Source organism: Polyodon spathula, chromosome 19, assembly GCF_017654505.1.
Source record: "Polyodon spathula isolate WHYD16114869_AA chromosome 19, ASM1765450v1, whole genome shotgun sequence".
NCBI lineage: Eukaryota > Metazoa > Chordata > Actinopteri > Acipenseriformes > Polyodontidae > Polyodon > Polyodon spathula.
The window spans coordinates 22,569,747-22,591,136 of NC_054552.1; the positions used below are offsets into that span (position 1 = coordinate 22,569,747).

Here is a 21,390-nt window from a genome sequence, read left to right on the forward strand (position 1 = left end):
TCAAGATCTTTCCTATACAAAGCAGTGTACTGTACCTCGAAACATGGAGACAAGCCCCTAAATGAGCATAGACATGCAAATGGGTTTACATGTATTAAATACAGTATCTTGAATATATAAACCCCACTCTTTAATTTAAGGGGGAGGGAAATCGCTGAGCTTTTGACATGATCTCACCTCTGAGGGATAATATTAGAATGTGAAACTCATTATGTGTGTGAGATAAACAGAATCCAGGCCCAAGTGGTGAAGGACTACTGGTGCACAATCTACCCTGCCTCTCCCCTCCCCATTTAGAGCATCTGCAGATTGCATTACAGCACTAGTGGATTACAGTTTGCAGGAAACAGTCCCTTTGTCCTTGCCATACCTATTTGCCCTATAGTGTACAGCACAGCTTTTGTACTGCTGTGGGATGACTCAGAGCCATCCCGGGTCCATGCATACAGAGTATGCATTGCTCAATTCTGTGCGGCTAGCCTCTGGGTGAGGGTTCCATGCTTTAACACAATGATTCTTCTGTCAAGAGACGCCCACTGACAGTACATCATGTGCCCTCCTTTTCCCCCGGGTGGTTACAGATACAAAAGGCAGTGACTGTGTCTGCCTCTGTCCTGGACATGCATCTCCCTGATTTGCACAGACGAATATACATCACACTGAAAGCCTTTTACCGTGATCAGCGATGCGTCATGTTCTGAGAGCCAGAGAAGGTCCTCTGTGTATAAATGGCCTCAGTTAGTATGAGGGCTAGAGTAGTATTTATGAACCCAGGAAGCGATTTTGAAGGAATTTCATTAATTTCACAGACTGGGGTGGGCACTATTGCTGAAATATATTCCTTAACATATGCAGTAAAAGCAGATAAAGTACAACTTTAAGGCATAAAGGAACTGCGTTTGGTTGGATTTTTGTAGTGTTATAAATAATCTTTTACTGGAGGTTTCATTTTTAATCTGTTCCAGCAGCTAATTTAACATTTTCTGAAGGTGTAAAGGCATGAGCATTACTAAGCACTGTGCCAGCACGTGACAGGATGGTAAACTGTGATCCCAGTCAGTGATGTGTGTGTATTCAACCCTAATTTCAAATGATTTTGTTAATTGGCTGCAGAGCTACTGTCACTGTGCTTAATATTTAATTAATGAGCTACTACATGCAGGTGTGTGAACAGCAAGAGGGGGAGAACTTGAGACTTCTCACTTGGGTGGTCGAGAGGTACACTGCTGTAGATGGTACCTGCGTATGTACTCAACTGCTGTCTGAAAGTAACCTAGGGATGGATGCAAAGGCTGAAACAGTGTTAAACTGTTCCTGTTTCCCCTTTTTAGTACCTTCAAGTCCAGTAAGATAATGTGGTAATGTATTTATCTTAGGAGTATCAGTTCAGAACAACAGTGTTATAAATCTCTGCGTTTAGCCAACACTACAGATATCTTTGTGTGTGTGTGTCTGTTTTTCAGCATGTTTCATAACTAAAGTGTAAGTACAAATAATCAAATATTTGGAAGGAATTGGTGAAAGTCACACTGCTTGTTTTGATGTGTCAAGGTATCCGACCTATCCAAGCAGTACTAATACAGACCTAGTCAGAACAAACCCTGTTAATTCTTACTAGTGGGATTTGTACAGTACGGTTATTGCACTGGTGAGTATAACTAGGGCTTCTATTGTTTTTGTTTTTTATTAATTGTATTTTTCGGTGCTTATTTTTTGCTATTTTCGAGTTTTATATAAATTGTTTTTTGGGGGGGCTTTCATTTTTGATATATTGTATGAAATTAGTGTTTTCAGTTACTTTCCAAAATGCTTGAGCGTTTTTTTTCTGTCAAAATATGTATAGTAGTAACTCAACAGTACTTACACACTTAAGTTGTACCTTCTATGGTCACAGGCACATTCTTCTGGGGTTTTTGTGTAAGCGTTTTTTTACATTTCACCACAATTCTGTTTTAAATCCTCCGTATCGTAATCTCGTTTTAAATCTCGCAAGCGGAGTCTCCAATAGAAATGTAGGAATTTGCTGTCACTCAGTAGTTGGGGCAGGTTTAAAGTATTCAGAAAGAATCAATGATAGATACAAGTCAGGAAGGCGGGACATTGGGAGACTGGGAAATGTATTTATTATTGTTTTTTGTAGAAGATTTCATTTTTTAATGGGAAAAGGGTAAGGTCAACCTGAATTGATTAACCATTTCCACAGTTTTTCCAGTGTTTTGTAGTGTTTATTGGCTATCCACCGATTTCATATTTGTTTTGTATCGGGAGTGTTTTTATCGGGTTTTAATGGTTAAAACCAAAAATCAGAAGAAACTCGAGCAAAAAATGTTTTAAAAGTAAAGTTTAAAGAGTATAGCGGGGTTCTGAAAACACATCCCCACGTGTTGCTAAATAACATACCTGTAATATTTTTCTTTTCATTGTTAACATCTTGTTTTACACGTGTAACTTTAAAGTCTGTTTCAATGCTTTTTTAATAATGTCCGATCTAGCACACTGATAATGAAAGGGTTATTGCCTACATTGTCAGACAGGTAACACAGCAATAACGATCCATGATGTGGAATGGAACAGAAAAGCCAGAGCACTTGTTGTTGTGTTTTTGCTTTTTGTTTTTTTTTAATTGCTCTTCCTGCAGTGATCTCGAGGACAGCTCTCAAACCCCAGTGCACAACAGCAGCCATTTTGAAAAAAGCTTTGAAACGGAGTTTAAAGTTAGAAGTGTAAAAAGTTGTCAAAATTGACGGGTACGTTATTTAAACAGTTGAAGCAACACGTGGGGATGTAGAACACTATTTTTCGGAACGCTGCTACTTACTTTTTACTCTTCTGACTGAGCGGTCGTTGAATCACCCAGAATGGCATGGTGACCAGCTGATAAAGTACTAATGTAACCTTTGTAAATGCTTGTCTCTAAACCTGCGACAGTCACTTGCCTGCACTGTTGCAGTTCCTACTCATCTCTAATAAAATGGTTTGTTAAGCATGGTTTCAGCAGCCAGTGTGATTCAGTTCATAAACTTCCTTTTAAAGAAAAACCATGCGCACGAGGAATTTCTTTAATTACTCTTTGTTAATAAGTCCAGAAAAATAAGGAGTGGTATTGTTTTAAAATGTACTCCAACACATTATGTAATACAGTACCAACTAAAAGTATTACTGTTACATTTTATTACTGTAGTGGATTGCAATAATCTGATAACTAGATTGAAATTTTCGCTCATTGCCAGCATTTTATAACCTTAGATCAGGAATGCAATGAAGCTGGTGATTTGAAAGGCATATTTTTTTAGAAAATCAAAGAAACCTTTTAATACTTAAAACAGGCTATTTGCAGAGATATTAAAAAAAAGAAAATGTACATGTGTAGTTTTATAAAAGCAGGGTGAAAGACTTTTTGAACAACCTGTTAGGATAGACCCGTTATTATGAGAAGCTTGGGCTGCCATTTGTCTGCTATGGATTACTAGCAATGTTCGGTTTTACAAACAGACCATTTCTATGCAATGTCCTTACTGTCGTACTCCCAGGGAAGCTCTTTTAGCATTTCTGGTGATCTTTGCAAAATCATTAAAATATTAGATACGTTTTCTCGTAAGGAAAAAAAAATAATGCTTCCTGAAAATGTTTCTTTAAAATATTTTTCACAGTGTATGATGAAAAATTCCTATCTACAGCACTGTGTATGGGTCGCAACCTGGAGAGCAATAAACTGGTACTTATTAAAATTAAATATAACATAATCTAAATGTGATTTTTAAAATAGTGATATTTTGAAATATCACTGCCTTGGTCACAAAAGCAAAGTTTGTGGGGAATAATAGCAATTTTCTATACTTTTGAGGCATAAGCAATTAGGAAATAACACTTACTACCCAGGAACAAAAAAAAAAAAATTGTTACACGGTGTTATTGAACCATTGATCTCAAACAGCGAGTGCCTGTGGCTTTCCCTGAGTGACAGTGGATATCAACACACATTGGGGGAATTAGGGCTGCAGCACGCTGGCACTGTTTAGAGCAGTGGTACTCAATTACATTCTCTGGCAGGGCAGATAAGGCAATGTTGAAACCTGGGGGGGGGGGGGTCACAGGGCGCTCAAGATGTGAATACAGGTGGGGGGTTGTTTAAATGGTCATGAAAATCTGACTATCCAATCAAACTTAAATACAGTAACAAAACATTGCAACACTGCACTTGCACCAATCAACTGATACATCTCAGAAATAACTTCTTAATATGATGCAATGTTTGATCACCATTAATAATAAAAATAGAAAGCAAATATAATTTCCTGACCAGTATTCAAACATCTTGCAAACAAATAATTATACAAATCTCACTGTAATGCTGTTAAAACGGCATGTTATTAATTCATTTTATTAAAACTAGAAAATGTTCTGACAATTACTGTGCTGCAAGAATTCAAGTTAACTAAAAAAAACACTTATGTTGCACAAGCATCTTATTAAGCGGCTGATTAAAAGTGTAGCACGGTGTCTAAATATGCATGTTTTAGCTGCAATGTGTTTAAATGTAAATTAAATTCATGGCATGACAGTAAACACAGGGGAAAAATTTCAGTGCATCCACAATCTTTGAAAGGTGTGCAGTAGGTGCATGTCTTACTGTTGCTAAACAGGTTTTTTTTAAGCCCAAATAAGATCTTTGACAGACTCGGTTTCTTCGGCCAATTTCCTGTAACCTGAACACTTACTGGTGGCCGCCTTGTTAATTTTCCTAACAATACTGAAAAATAAAGGAAATATAGACATATGCACTTAAGTTTTTTCATGTATTTCTATAATAAAACCAAACAATTTCTCATTTTAAAACATACAGCAGCCCCCCTCAACCTCCAAAGACTTTCTGCAATAAACGGGAGACAAACATCTGGTGTTTTGGAAGATTTAAAAAAAAAAAATTGTTATTGCTGTGAGAACAGGTCAAACGTAATAGGTTAGTAAATCATATAACTTAATACAATACCTAAGCTAAAGTACATTACTAACGTATTTAGGTTAAAGTAATGCAAAAACGACACTCACTTTCTTGTTCCAGTCACACGTTGCACAATTTCCAGCTAAGTCTTAACAAAATTAAAGCAATTTTTAATACTATTTATCCTAAAATATGTAAAACTGTAACATTCCACAATAGGTTGTGAAGGCTTTACTTTGCTCCATTGAATTAACTATAAAGCAGAGGATGTCCAACTTAATGTATACACGTTTCACATTTGTGTTTCAGGCAGAAACAGTACATAAGTAGGCATTGCTTTTTTTTTTTTTTTTTTTTTTTTTCATTTCTTGTTTTATCCCTGCCATTGTAGTTTCTTCACAATAAACAAAGTGGCAAATGACACATTTTCATAACATAGCAGCATTACTGGGGTTTACTTTTTTTTTTTAAAGCTCTGCATGCAAGTGAAAACTGTCAAATTTAACTTTAATAAACTCTTCAAAAAATATATGTAGAAAAGGGGGCGTTGTCTGGAAAGTGTGCAGCATTTTCGAGTGATGTGCCTTACCTGCACCTGTATACCCCGATTCAGACTCACTCGCCAAATCTGAAGCATCACTTTGTTCTTGTTTTTTATGTTAATCCTCTTGCCATTTTAGACACAGGCATGGAATTAATGTGCAGCAATGTTTGTAAGAATATTCAGATAGTTTCGCCACACTAAAGAAAATAGTATTATTACCGCTGTTTTCGTATTGCACGAAGACTAATCTCATTGCTCAACCAATGAGGTACTAAAGCTAAGCAAATGGGCGGAGATTTGTAACGCGTGCCAAAATGATAGCTCATCAGAATTAAAGCTTGGCCAATCAACTGTCAAAAAAACTGCTTGTTAGGGGAAGCAAATACACTGTAGATAGAGGCAATCTTACAGTCTTGTGTGTCAGCAATTTCAGCTTTTGTAATGGACAGCTGACACTTGACTGGCCAGAAGAAAGATTGTCGCGGGCCGGATTTGGCCTGCGGGCCGCTTATTGAAGAACCCTGGTTTAGAATGTGTCTGCCTGGTTTACATTTCTTGCCAATGGCAATACTGACCTATTCCAGTTCATTTAGATATACGACCTCTGTCCTAACCAGCGGGCTGTACATCACTCTGAGTGGCAGAGAGTGGTAATTGTTAAAACACAGCCTTCATCTCTCCTCTGAGCAATCGGTATTAGCACACACAGAGCTTCTCTTCCACTACTGACTGGAATACTTTAGGTATTTCTAAAAATGCTATTTTGTGATGTTTTGCTGCAGAATAATAGAAATAATTAACTTCATATTTCTTCTGGTGGTAGTGTCATGATTTGGGAATGCTTTGCTGCATCAGGACCTGGATGACTTGACATCATTGAAGGAACCATGAGTTCTGCTCAGAATCAGAGAATTCTATAGGAGAATGTCAGGCCATCCGTCCGTGAGCTGAAGCTGAAGTGCAGCTGGGTCATGCAACAAGACAATGATCCAAAACACACAAGCAAGCCTACATCAGAATGGTTGAAGTACAAGAAATTTAAAGTTTTGGAATGACCTAGTCAAAGTCCAGACCTAAACCCCACTGAGATGTTGTGGCAGGACCTGAAACAAGCAGTTTATATTTGAAAACCTACAAATGTCACAATTAACATTTGAAGCGGCTCTGCATGAAGGAGTGGGCCAAAATTCCTCCACGGCGCTGTGAGAGATGGATAAATAACTACAGGAAGCGTTTGGTTGCAGTTATTGCTGCTAAAGGTGGAGTAACCAGTTATTGAGTCTAAGGGGGTGATTACTTTTTCACACGGGGGCATTGGGTGTTGCATAACCTTCTCTAATAAATAAATGAAATAAGTATCAAAATGATGTGTTATTTGTTCATTCAGGGTCCCTTTTATCTAATATTAGATTTTCGTTGAAGATCTGACAACATTCAGAGTCAAAAAAATGCAGAATATCAGACAGGGCAAATACTTTTTGACTGTGTGTGTGTGTGTGTGTGTGTGTGTGTGTGTGTGTGTGTGTGTGTGTGTGTGTGTGTGTGTGTGTGTGTGTGTGTATATATATACACGCACACACACCTGATGGGCCAAGTTGATTTTGTAATATTGATGAATAGTAAATTCATAACACTGGTAAATAGTGCATACATATAATATCTTTTTTTTATTTAATCAAAGTACAGTTGTATAATATTTTGTTGTAAGAAACATATTGCATTTTTGGTTTTGCAACTTAAATAAAACAATATGGGACAATTCGTATCCCCAAACGCCACAGTGCAATTGCAACTCGTTTTTTCATCGATACGCAATGTCTCATCTGTGTGTTTGGGCACTCCGGGAAATGTCTCTGTAAATGTCAAAGACACATAAACGACTCCTTAGACATGCGTACATTTTTAATCCAGTCATTTGGCAACCACTCAAGTTGTTTCCACCAGCCTTCTGGTCGGAAGAACACCCAAATGTTTCGATCTAGCCTCCATGTTGTCACACAAAGCCTCATGATCGGCATGTAATGATTGCATTACCAGATATGCTGTATCTTTTAAATTGTTGACTTTGTGTCATTAAAATTAACCAATGCAATACAAACGTATTCCGATATCTATCAGCATGTTCTGATAGGTATGCAGGATGTGGGTACGTACAATATATTGCACACATACCGACGTGATTATGTGGAGTTGCCTGCAAAGCATCTGAATGCATGCTGATGACATCGGAAAAGAAAAAGTTAATACCTTAAATATATTTAACCTCTATTTAATCTGATTTAATGTTTTCTGACCAACAGTTTTTTTTTTTTTTTTTTTCTCTTAACAGGCATTTGGAAATGCAAAGACGGCTCACAATAATAACTCCAGCAGGTTTGGGAAGTTCATTCAAGTGAATTACCATGAGACGGGCACAGTCAGGGGGTAAGTGTGTGTTATAGTGGAGGGAGCTTTCTCATCTAGGACTGTGTGTTATAGTGGAAGGAGCCTTCTCATGTAGGACTGTGTGTGTGCTATAGTGGAGGGAGCTTTCTCATGTAGGACTGTGTGTGTGTTATAGTGGAGGGAGCTTTCTCACATAGGAGTGTGGTATATTCTGATAAACACACAGATACATAGACGGTAACAAACTGGTTCATAGGATGCATTCAGACTTGTGGGTTGATTTTTTTTTCAAACTGAGTGTGGTTCAGTTTGTTTTGGAAACATTTGTGAATGCTACAAAATAACTTGGTCCCTTTCAGAGTTTGTTTTTATCGAACCCAGCACCGAGTCCTTATCGAGTCCTTCTCAGAGTTAGTTTTCAAGTAACTTCAGACCAGTTTGTTTAGAAATTAATCATATGTGAAAAGGCCCATGAATGCATGCATACATACATACATACACTTATACATTCATAGCTACACGTAGGAATTGATAACTGTTAGTAGCAGAACACATGACCATTTATTAAAGCTGTATAAGAAGTTGTTTCAGTTGAGAGCTTACAGTATAGGAGTGCATTCTTGTGTTCATAACAAAAGCTTCCCAAGGCTGATCAATGTGTCTTATATTTTCCAGAGCTTACGTAGAGAAATATTTGCTGGAAAAATCTAGACTGGTCTATCAGGAGCACAATGAACGGTAAGATACAATTGTTTTGGTTTGTTTTGGGTTTCTGTGTTTTATAAGGGTAAAGCTCGAACCAGTTCTCTATTTTGTACACTTCCAAAGAGATAAGAAAAAAAGCAACTGAAGGAAAAAAAAAACCTTTTTACCAAAGGTTTGGGTTTTTATTTGTTGTGAGATGATAAATTGATACTGTTCTACCATATCAACCCATCCTGGCAAATCAGTGTGTTAACTGGAGGCCTAGAAAAAAAATGACACCTCTCTGCTCGTCAAGAGATGTTGGAGCGATTTGGCAAATAACATTAGATTTAGTTGGTATTAACTGAAAAAAAAAATCCCACAAGTTTTGGTGGGATTCTTGGTAAATTTTGCTTTGCTCAAATCAAATGACAACCTGCCTGTATAACTTGGGTTATTTGCCTTTTCTTCTGTCCTTTGAACACTAAGTAGCTTCTTGCCACCTTATTTATTTTTATATAATAAGTGGTTGTCGGTTCTGTTGATCCAGTATGCAGTTATAATCAATTTATGATTTTTACCTGTCTGTGCATTTATCAGGACATTACTGCCTGGGACTGAACATGCTTCCTCATTGTATTCAATCATGTGACAAAATAGCTTCTCAACTTGGCTGGTCCCACCTACTCCGGTTGGGCCAGGAGAGCTAAAAGGTCACATTGTTTAAATGCGGTGAGGAAGTTGGTTAAATGTTAGGCAGTTAGGATTTTCCAGAACAGCTCAAAGCAAGTTCAGAGCCAGGTGAATCAAGATTATTGTAAATATTTAGGCAACAGGACCCAGAACCAATCATAAGAAAGGTCATAAAAACACAAGGGAAATGTGGAAATGCAAAGACATTTGAAGCTCTGTAACATTTACCATTTGGAGGAATTTTTGAAAAGCTTTTTTTTTTTAAATTTAGCTTATCTTTGTGAAATTGCTCCACATGTGATGGTACCTTTTTGTTCCTTCAGTGTACAGTGCTCTGTGATGCCTTGACATCAGCACCATTCCGAAGTGCTAAACCTGCGCTATCAACGTTCCCTTCCAACGTCAAACAGTTTAACGTCAGCATTTAAAAATCGTGATTTTAAAGCGACTAATTAAACAAGATTTGTTAAGAATGTTTACAATACCTTGGAATCTGCAGTTCCCTTTTCAAGTGCAAAAGGTTATTCCATTACCAATGTGGGGTACACTTCAGGCTACAGAGAGCTATATCCCAATCGGTAACAGATAACATTTCTATTTCAGGGAACCAGGGTTATGATGTATATCTCAACGATGTATGTGTTGGCGCATATATTATTGAAAGTACAATGTTTGTATTTCGGGAGGTTGCATGTAATCCCAATGTTAATAGAGTTGGTCTTTCTGGAATATTGTATTCTGTAGTATTATGATGTATTATGATGTGCCTTAGGAAATCAGTCCTAATGCCTGTACTGGTGCTGCAATGGCAGGCACATTTACATTTTTGTCCAGGACAAGTACATGCATCACAGGGCAGACAGGATGGCATTGATTTGACAAGGAGTTTATACTGTTCTGCAGGGGTACGTGACCTGCAGTCTGTAATTCCTGCAGGGATTAGGGAAGTTGACGATGGAAATTGGTAGCAATCTGGTCTCCAGAATAGCTATCTTATAGTTACCACTTTCGGCACTTAAATACAGTATGTGACTGTACTTGAGGGATATGACTGCTTTGTTTTAACTGGCAATACATTTTGTGTTTATTGCTGAAAAGCAGACATAGGGAAGGTTTTTCTTATTTTAGATTTGTATCATTTTAATTGTAGAATACATACTATCATTTTTAATACAGCTAAGAAACAACCGGCAGAAGTTCAGGGAAGTAGTTCACCAGTAACTCTTTTGTCTGCAACAAGTACTATATCAATATAATGTTGTATTTCAGGCTTTATTGATTTTAAAGGGAATACTCATAATACATTAGCCCAAATTAACGAAATGGTCAATATTGCATCAGATTATAAACATCACCTGAAAGCACTGGCTAAACTGGTTTATACACATTCAATTTCAGAAATAGGTATTTTTAATATGTTCCTGACATTTTAATTATTATCTCTGTATGCCCCAGTGTACGTTTAAAAAATGCTGTCTTTAAAAAGAAGTGCTTTCAATAGCATTGGTGCAGATAAAAAAAAATCTATCCTGAAGCAATTAGGTGACTGAATCCCAGAAGCTTTCCTACTCTTGTTAAGATTTTTAATAGACTTCTCTCAAGGTCACAAAACCAGTTCAAAGTTTTTCGCTACTCAAACTTTTACTGCTTGGAAAGGAATTTACCTAACCCTTTAAGAAATTGCGGTAATCAAAATTTCATTTTCTATATTGGTTTCCCTGTTGGCATTAGCAACTTAGCAACATTAGACACTACCTCTTCCTGCTAACATTGCACGTTTATGGTATAGCCTCACTCACTCTGACAGACCATCAGTCTATCACTACCAATACAGCCTTGCTCAGACGCATGCTTAGATGGGTATCTTCACCACTGTGCTCTGGAGTCTGGTATTTGTTTCACCAACCAGTGTGGGCATTATTGTTATTAAGTTTGCTTAAACCTACATTATTAAGATTTTTCTAGTTGATAAAAAGACATATTTGTTTTTTTTCTCCATTACTTTGAGGTTACATTTTTATGACTTTGACCCTTGACATCTTTTCTTGTTTTATGCCGTGCTGTGTGCTCAGTCAACCTGAGAACGCATTATTAACAATTGACGCAGAGGCCTGAATGAATCTGCTTGCAGAAGGAGGGGAAGACAATCCTTGGAACAGCGTGATGATCGAGAATGGTGTTCAGAATGGGTGAAGCTGACACACAGCACAGGATGTAATAAATATGTCATGCGGTAGCCTACTGCAGTATTTAAAAACTATCTCTGTAATAAGGTGATCGGCATCGATGTTGCTAATACAAGGTAAAAACAATGACAGACAAAACCTTACCTTTTTTAAAGACTGCTATTGCACCTTAGTACAGTCAGTTGTTTCAATAGAATCTCTGTGTCATAGATAGAGGTTCAGTCTTAAAAATAAATGAAAATAAACACCCCAAACCAAAGGGGACCAGTAATCTCTGGGAATAGAAGAGTTATTCGTACAGGGTCTTGTTATTAAGACTGATAGCTAACCGCAGGGTTTATATCTTCACTCGCATGGTGGAACTGCCTTGGGCAGCCTGACTGCAGCTTCAGGCTCCCCCACAGCAATGCCCTTTCTTCTGCTTTACAGCACAATGACTGAATACAATTAGACACCACCTTTTTAAATATAATTCTTGCAGCACTGCTCTGAATTGGGTTAAAGATATTCATAGTACAGGAACACTTTTTAGTCCAATCAGTGTCTAGAAACCTAGTTTAACTCGATACTGTCTTGAATTTCTAGAACAATGGCACTGGCTTTTGTCAGATACAGGTCTATCGGGTGCTATGAATTCTTCCCCTCCCAACTTGGCAAGTACAGCTCAATCCTTAACCTGAATGCTATTTAGCCGTGGGCCTTTCTCAAACAGAGACTGCCAGTTGTGCTTAATTGTCGTCTGTGTTGTGATGTGGACTAATAATATAATTCACAAAAAACGGCAAACTGCCTTGTCAAAACACATCCTGTTTGAATTGAAAGCTATTGTTTCAGGATGTGTATTGTATTTCAGTACCTTCTGTTCAATGCCCCATTATAGTAGCCCAGGTAGGTTAGTTGGAAGCTGCTGTGTAAGGAAGTGAATCTGTAATCTGTCCACACTAATAACACTGTGTAACAAAAAAATTGTTTTTTTTGTTCCTGGGTAGTAAGTGTTATTTCCTAATTGCTTATGCCTCAAAAGTATAGAACATGGCTATTATTCCCCACAAACTTTGCTTTTGTGACCAGGACAGTGATATTTCAAAATATCACTATTTCCAATGGGGAAAATGGGTAAATGTGTGTCTTTTCGTTCACATAAAGTCAGAAAAAAACAACATATGAATCCAAATTAACATGTATTTATACTAAAGTAATACAAAGATGACTACAAAAGATTTAGAAGTGAGTAGTTTTTCGAGATTTACAATTATAGTGTAAATACAGTATAATTGTAAATCTCGAAAAACTACTCACTTCTAAATCTTTTGTAGATCATTTTCCCATTTTCCCATTGGAAATAGTGATATTTTGAAATATCACTGTCCTGGTCACAAAAGCAAAGTCTATGGGGAATAATAGCCATTTTCTATACTTTTGAGGCATAAGCAATTAGGAAATAACACTTACTACCCAGGAACAAAAATTGTGTTACATAGTGTAACTGAAGGAGAAGTGATCCTGTATTAAAACAAGAAGCAACAGCAATAAATATGTGCAGTTGAACACAACCTAGTATTTAAGCACAACCAGAGTATTTTTAAATCTCTGTATTCTCCAAGTGCCTCTTGGTGACTCTTGTTTGTTTTTGTATTTTAAGGAACTACCATGTTTTTTACTACCTGCTGGCAGGAGCAAGTGAAGAGGAGAGGACGGCGTTCCATCTTAAACAGCCTGAGGAGTACCATTATCTCAATCAGGTGCGGCGTTGTGAGAAGAGGAGTACCCTGATCTAGCACTAGCATCTTATTACTTCTACACAGTATTTAATATTTTGTGTGCTTTTGAGTAATCAACTAATGATAGGTGAACACTATCAGTGTGTTTTTTTAATCACCACGGTCCACTGGAAGCGTGTCAATGAGTGCCTGCATACACATGCTTGACATACGTATATCTGAATATCCCTTACTTGTTTAGAGCATTTTATATACTTTCAAAGATCGCTTGAATGTTATTAGATAGGTTGTTTTTCAGGTAGGCATCCTTCATCAATGAAAAAATAAGAAAATAGCATTACACGCACTAAAGCTTTCTCATCTGCCAGCAGAGGCTATGGTATTAAAAGGCAATAGTGTTAATCTCGATGACGCATGTCTTTTTGATATACGCTGCTGTGCAAAAGTCTTAGACATGATGCATTATGAGCATCAGCAATTTACTCAAAGCCTCCACTGGTGTTTTCTGCTATTATAACAACCTTGACCTGCATAAAGAAGGAAAAACATTGAGTGAAATAGCTTGCATCACTCGATTTTCAAGGTGTGGTATCTGAAGCATAATCAGCAAGTACAGAGAAACATCATCTGTAATTGACAAACCCAGAACTGGAAGACCCAAAAAGCTGTCTAACAAGGATGAGCAATACTTGAAGGTAATATCCTTAAGGCATAGAAAGAAGATGAGAGTTGAATAACACTAAAAGGATAAAATATGCACAAGAACACAGAAATTGTACTATGGAACAATGGTCAAAGGTGCTTTGGACTGATGGATGGACAATGATGCCTGTGCCAATGACACCAACTGGCAGAAGGCACAGGTGTCATTGTCCTTCAATCAACAGTCCAAAGCACCTTTGGCCATTGTTCCATAGTACAATTATTGTGTTCTTGTGCATATTTTAGCCTTTTAGTGTTGTTCTCCTTTCTTACCAGGTATTCATACTGCAACACATCCTTTAAGTCCTGATGTCAAGAGTGACCTTCGTACTGTTGATTTGATGGACAATGACACCCGTGCCTTCTGCCAGTTCTGTTCTCAATTCAATGCTTGTCTTCTTTATATTTCTTAAGGATATTACCTTCAAGTATTGCTCATCCTTTTTAGACAGCTTTTTGGGTCTTCCAGTCCTGGGTCTGTCAATTACAGATGATGTTTCTCTGTACTTGTGGATTATACTTTGAATACCACACCTTGAAAATCAAGTGATGCGAGCTATTTCACTCATTGTGTCAAGGTGTCAACAAGTCAAGGTTGTTATAATAGTAGAAAACACTAGTGGAGGCTTTGAGTAAATTGTTGATGCTCATAATGCATCAAAGTAGAAAAATGCAACTTGTCTAAGACTTTTGCACAGTAGTCTGTGTGTATATATGTGTATGTATATATGTATGTCTGTGTATCTCATGTCCGTCTCCCCAGTTTGGTACAATCGATGCTCTCTGCTTGAAAGAGACGCAGGTTATAAAGTTGTTGAGTAAGGATTGAGGTGCACTTGATTGCCTAATTAATCAGAAACCTCAAAAAGATCTTTAATTATAAAACACAGAGTCTTATGAGGGCATATACAAATTTAGCCCTTCAGGTGAAGACAGCTGATTTCAGCCACTTCCTATGAATTACCATGAATACAGATCATAATCATACTCTTCAAGTGTGGATCTGCAGGTACTTATTCAACATTTCATACAGAATGCAGTACAGCATCTTAAACTGCCCACTGGTGTTTGCTGGAAGATGCAGCTACAGTACTTGATCTTTAGCGTTGGCCAAGCTTACAGTTACAACACTTGATCGCAAGTGGCACTGTCTGCTAAGCACATAACCCATATGATTGTAATATGAAAGCAATAGGTTAGGTTAGGGTCATCAGCGAAGACATCCTGCTGCTTAGTTTAACCCTAGACCACCTGGAAACAATTGCATTAGTGCAGTGAAGCATTTCCTGGTTGTGCTCTAAAATTATCAAGATGAACGTGTGTTTTAACAGCTTTTATGTTCACTTTTTTGTGTATTTTTTATCAAAGTGGGTGACCTTAATGCTTTGTTAGTAAATTATCAAATTGCTTTAACAAAGGCCTTATTTTGAAGCTTGTGCATTTCAGAGAGGAATGAAGCAATGGTATAAAACTAACAAAAAATGAACCAATTTACTTTCATACAACTGATGTAGTAGTCAAGGATGCTACTTACAATAGACACATGTTGAAAGTCGCATTGACCTGGTGCAGCCCAGTCATTTTGAGCTGGATAACAGGAAGTATGCGAAGGAAACACATTCCATTCTTCATTACTCCCATTCCTTTCACAAACATTGTATATTCCTCATGCCATAACCTAGATTCACTCAGCATAATCTCAACCACTGGAGAATTTAAGAAGCTGATCACAATAACATTAGTTTGCAGTACAATTGGCCTACTTTTTCAATCTTCCTTCCTGTAATACTTGTATATAGTTAGAATGTATGGTTGGTGTATAAAGATATTGCCTGCTGCCTGTCCTTTTAATTCTGGAAGACATCTGGCAAGCCTGCAAGCCAGGGTCTCGGGCGTATTACTTCATGCATGCTGTACAGCAGCATTGCCGCATGACTGACTCCTCGCATGTCGAAGTGTTTAACAGAGTAGAAAAGCAACTGACTGCAGTCCATTAAAACAGACAACACAAGGGCAAGGGACAGGAAATGACCAAACACAGTGAAACATCAATTAACAGGTCACTAAAGGGACTCGGCCATTGTGGCTGTGTATTCAAGGGTCCTCTCTCATTCACTTGCATTTAAAAATAATGATCTGTTCTGGGTAGCATGAGCAGCTGGCCGCTTAGTGCAGGTTTTATTTATTTATTTATTTATTTTGCTTACAGTGCTTATCACCACTTAGGCTGTATAACCCAGCATATTTACAGTACGTTATAACCAGAATAAGGTGTAACTATTATAGATTTGTGTTTCTAATGGATTTACTTATTTTTTATAAATTATATATATTTATTAACTAGACCCCCCATATCTTAAATATTTCACCGTCTCAAGATTAGACTGCATTTTTTCAGTATTTCTAATGAACATGTAGCAGATTATTTCCCATAATAAATGAAAATGCATATCTAATGGTCTTATTAGCTAATTATCTTTTGATTTGTATGTGCTCTCAGGCGACTCGAATGCAGGCTGGCCATGTGCTTGCTGCTGTAGCTGCTAGTTTATTAATTGCATGCTCCATTCCTTCATTTGAGTGAGTGTGTTGTGTTGGTGAATGCTGCCTAACCCCATTTGCCTTACTTACAGATGACAAAGAAACCCCTTCGACTGCACTGGGAAAATTACTATGAAACAGAGCTGGTTAGTATTCATGTCTGTGTGTGCTACTGATTACAGAGCACATGAGCACCAAGTCCAGATTATTATTTTTTTTTTAATATTTAACGTCAAACTCAAATCCCAGATCCTGCAACTTTTTGGTCATTTTGTTTTATTGTACTGTATGCATATAGTGCTAGTCCTGCATGTCTTCTGTGACAGGTCTCCAACACTCGCGTCGAATAGAAAAGTGACAGTGATTTCAGGAACAAAATTACGAACTTGTGCTGACCAGTGGACTCATTCAACCATTTTAACCTTGAATATTTGATTCGACCATACCGTACTGTTGCTATCTAACCAGCACAAAATAGCACATGAAATTGTACAGTATCAGTCAACTGTTACGTTACACTCATTTAGCCCCCCAGTTATGCAGCCTCCTAATGTGTTTGTTCTATAACTACAACACAGGTCACCAGTGGGTAAATGTATGAAATAGTCCAATGCATTAAGAAACAAACAAAAATGAGGCTAATGAGTTCAATAAACCAGTTCTATAAAACATATCCTTAATATAGAAGATTCAGCTCATACAGCAATGACTTGCTAGTAAAAAGTATAAATAGTTACACTTCATTATGCAGTAATTAATCATTAGAATAAAGCCTAAACTTAATACTGTGAGTCAGACAGTCAATGCTCCCATTGGGATGGGAAGAACAATTGACAGGGTCTGTCCGGTCAGTGCTACAGCAGCCCCTACTGGCCAGGCAAATTGGTCCTCCAGGGGCCGGTAGTTTGCAAAGTCCTTGTTGGTGACATTTGGCTTGGTTGTGGGATTGGAGGACGTTCCCTGACCTTGTACGAATTACTGTTGTAAGGCTACGTAATTGGGCAATCTAAATTGAGGAGAAAAAAATTTGTCTGAAAATACTGCATTATCTGGAAGAAAATGACCAAAAAGGACACCCCTCCCCTACCTTTATTTATTTCTTTTTCCCCCCCATATTTGTTGATATTGAGTTTTAGTGGGGGTGGATTGCCTCTCTGTTTCTGTTTACTGTAGCATGCAGACTTATACATTTCAATCTGTGCATGTCTGGTCATCTAGCTGTTCTGACTTAAACACTGACCTTCATAAGTCATACAGACTCATTCACTAAAAAAGAACAAGAGGTAAGTGTTATTGTTGAATCTTTCTCTGACAATTGACTCGCATGTCTGCGCAATGGGTTTCAGTGGAACAGTATGTTAACAACGGTCCTTTCTTTAATAACTTGGTGATCTATGCTCTTATGCTTGTTTGATGTAAATGCTCATGGTTTCGCTGCTGCTTACTATTTGTTTTATTTACCTGTTAGGTACTTAGTGTTTAAGAATATAAATAAAATGCAGTGGCATTCCTGGTTATTAATGCTCAAATTTCACTTGCTGTCTGTATCAGTATTGGTGAGGATTTCACCTGTTTGTTCAGAATCATTATCTCTGTCAACTTCTTTTCTCTCTACTTTTAAGTTCTATTACAAGTCAAGTCCTTATTGAAACCTATTAACAGCAACTACACTTATAATTTCTAGAGTGTAAGTCTCGCACTCAGAATATTAATGCCAAAGCATTATACATATTTAAACCACAACAGGTTCTATAGAAACAAATACGTTAATATCGGGATGTTGTCTGTTTTTTATTTGGGTTAAATAACTTTTAATAATATGTTTAAGTGTTCGCTGGCTCACTTCACTCACGGGCCTGACACAGCCAAGAGTGCACGAGAAATACAGAGGCAGCCGCTGAACATTTATAAACCTACATAACAAGCATCACTTGACCTGCACCGGGCTTGTGATCACATGACCAGACTGTGTGTTCTCTCGCACAAAGCTATTAAAGATGCCCCTCGTCAAACCCTATCTAAAACCTCTTGTTCGTATTAATTACTAATCCTATACTGCAATCTAAATGTCATTCATATGCAGATGCTAGTCATATTTCTGAATAAGTACAGTGCCCTCTCAATGTAAAACTCGTGGATTTGATTTCAAATGTAATTTTATCATGCTGCAATGTGTCCTTCATCCTACACGGATTTAGAAGGAAGGTTAATAGCCATTCTCATAAAAAGTATTAGGATGTAGGTGCTGTTTGATAAGCTGGCTATGTGCATATGAACAGCTGCACTGTGAACATGTAGAGCAGAAGCATGGAAATGGCAATGAAATCCCAATATCCACTCCACAATGCTGGCTATGTATATATTGCATCATGCTACATTTGTTAGTCATGCTTAATTGGGTTTACCACTACAGTATGTTGGTGTTTCTCTTACATTTTTATGAGATCATTTCATGACACGAGTTTCTATTTTTAATGTTGGATAGCATCCACTGTTTTTCTGTTTTGAAACAGCTCCACCAGAGTAAACAAACGGTCCAGTGTTTTTTTTTTTTTTTTAATCTCACTTTTTATTGCATATCCCAGACACGCGTTATTTAAAACATATTGACATATTTATTTTATAAACAGCTGCCATATTTAGGCAATTTAGATAGTAAAGGATAGCTGATTCCAAACTGTTAGGTATGATATTTATTTAATAAGTGACGTCAGTGCAAATACTTTACGACATGCAAAGCAATGCCGTACCCTCTTCATTTTATATGTGGAAATTCATTTCATTTGGTTTATTCTGTTGCATTCAGTTCATTTTTTTTGTTTAAACATAATAAACGCAGTGAGTCAGTGTTTGACGTTGTTCTCTTTCTCTTCATTAGGTTCGATTTTTAGCTAATGAGTTCTCAAAAAACACAAGTGGTAGAATTTGTTGATACAAGAATATGCTTTTAATTGCTGTTGAAATAATCACAATAACCACTTTTTAATGGCTTTCAAATGATCTTGTTGTGTGTAGCATCTCATATTGCTGTAACAATCTTGGATTCGTCCTTTGATGACCTGAAAGAATTGGTGACCAACTGAAATTGATGCTGGTCTAAAAAGGGTGTAAACCATAGAGGAGCAGCAAAACCTAATGCTGTCTGTGAAATTAAATGGTGTAATTGGAAAATACATTAAAATGAAGGGAACAGTGCCCCCTTACAGTACTGTCTTGCAGGCATTCTTCAATTTAGTTACAGTATGTGAAACACATTTTGAAGGAAATCTCATTTGAATGGATTATGATCCAGTTAAGACATCTCTCTTTGTTTTTTGCTGTTGCTGATTAATCCCTGTTGTTGAAACTAGCAGGACTGTTTCACGGTGGAGGGGGAGGATCTGAAACACGACTTTGAGCGATTGCAGCTGGCCATGGAGATGGTGGGGTTCCTGCCTGCAACTCGTAAACAGTGAGTCCCAATGAGAATGCGCAGCTCAGCTAGCAGACAACTGCTCTAATAGAAGCAAATGAAAGCTCTCAGAGAGTTGAGTTAACTAGGCTGCGTTTCTCAGCTCAGAAGTAGGAATGCTGCTTAAGCCAAACACTTCAGCCATTTAATAAGCCATTACATTAGCCATTACTTGAGTTACATAACATTACATAATCTCTATTCATGGTGCTACAGTCTGGTACTCTTGCAGTGGAAGTGTAATATTAACAGGAATTCTGCTTCTGTTTCACAGGATCTTCTCCTTGTTGTCTGCAATCCTACATTTAGGGAATATCCGTTACAAGAAGAAAACCTATCGGGATGACTCCATTGATATCTGTAATCCTGAGGCACTGCCAGTCGTGTCGAAGTTGCTAGAGGTATGAGAATGCTGTTATTATTGTAGTCTGCCCATTTCTCCCTGCCACAAAAAACAAACTGCAAACAAGAACATATTATAAAAACAGATGTGCTAGTTGTTTTGATAGATTAAACATCATACAAAACAACTTTATCATAGATGTATGGTAAAGTTTTAAGATACAGCCTCGTAAACACATTTCAGCATGTTAATACATGCTAACTTTTTACAGTTATGTTTTTACCAGGTGGTGCCAGGCACCACACCACCTTGAATTTAGGCTACCCCCTGTGTTGACTTTTTACACGTGAGGCACATGTACTGTAAACAAACCCACATGACTATATAATAAATAAATAAATAAATACATACATAAATAAATAACCAAACATCAGCAGACAGGATATGGCCGTGGAGGTTTTAAAAATAAAATGTATAATAAAACACAAATATTAATCGGCGGAACGTTTTCCTTGTTTGGTTCCTTTTGAATTTCTAGTGGCACTTGTTTTTCATGCTGAAGGCAGAGCATTTATAGGCATTGTATTGATTTAGCAATGTTACAGTACCTCATTGCTGGTCTTGCACACATCCTTTCAACCACACAATGTCCAGTATGTGCTGTGCAGTGCAATCCTGTGAAGCAGAACTTAGACCCAGCAGTCTGGCTGTTGGATCTCACTAAGCAGCATTGCGGGAGGCTGGGTGACCAACAGTGACTGGAGGCAGCGATCCCATGTTAACTGTTGTCAGGGTAACTGTTAACATGGAGGAATAGAGTTTCCACTAGAATGGTTATTATGCAGAGTGACAGGCAGTACAGAGGCACTGTACACTAAGGTCCTCCCTCGTTTTGTCTGGCATTGATACCAGGCAGAAAGTGCTTAACTTCACTTTGCAGTGCATGTCATTAAATCCATTATCACATGCACTTCAAAGTTAACTTACTCTCTGGTATTGAACCCACAAATTATGTTGATAATTAAAGTAGTTGCCTGTTGTTTTGTAGCCCAGTACTGCAGAGGGTTATATAGATTTTACCCTGAAATGAAACCAGGAAAGATTTAAGCGACTTCCATTAAAACATGGATGTGACTTTGAGGCCAACACAAGTCTGGTGCACATGATCAGAATGATCATCTGCCTGTTCAGATGTCCC

The 21,390-nt window shown here is 37.6% G+C and overlaps 1 protein-coding gene across 1 annotated transcript in view; it reads left to right on the forward strand.

The window, feature by feature from the left end:
• The window catches only part of LOC121294399 (unconventional myosin-IXAa-like), a 171,484-nt gene that overhangs the window by 82,634 nt on the left and 67,460 nt on the right, over positions 1–21,390 (forward strand). Inside the window, 6 exon segments of the mRNA XM_041218045.1 lie at positions 7,816–7,910; positions 8,547–8,609; positions 13,077–13,176; positions 16,491–16,544; positions 19,749–19,849; positions 20,124–20,250. Of these exon segments, the coding sequence (XP_041073979.1) occupies positions 7,816–7,910; positions 8,547–8,609; positions 13,077–13,176; positions 16,491–16,544; positions 19,749–19,849; positions 20,124–20,250 (540 nt within the window).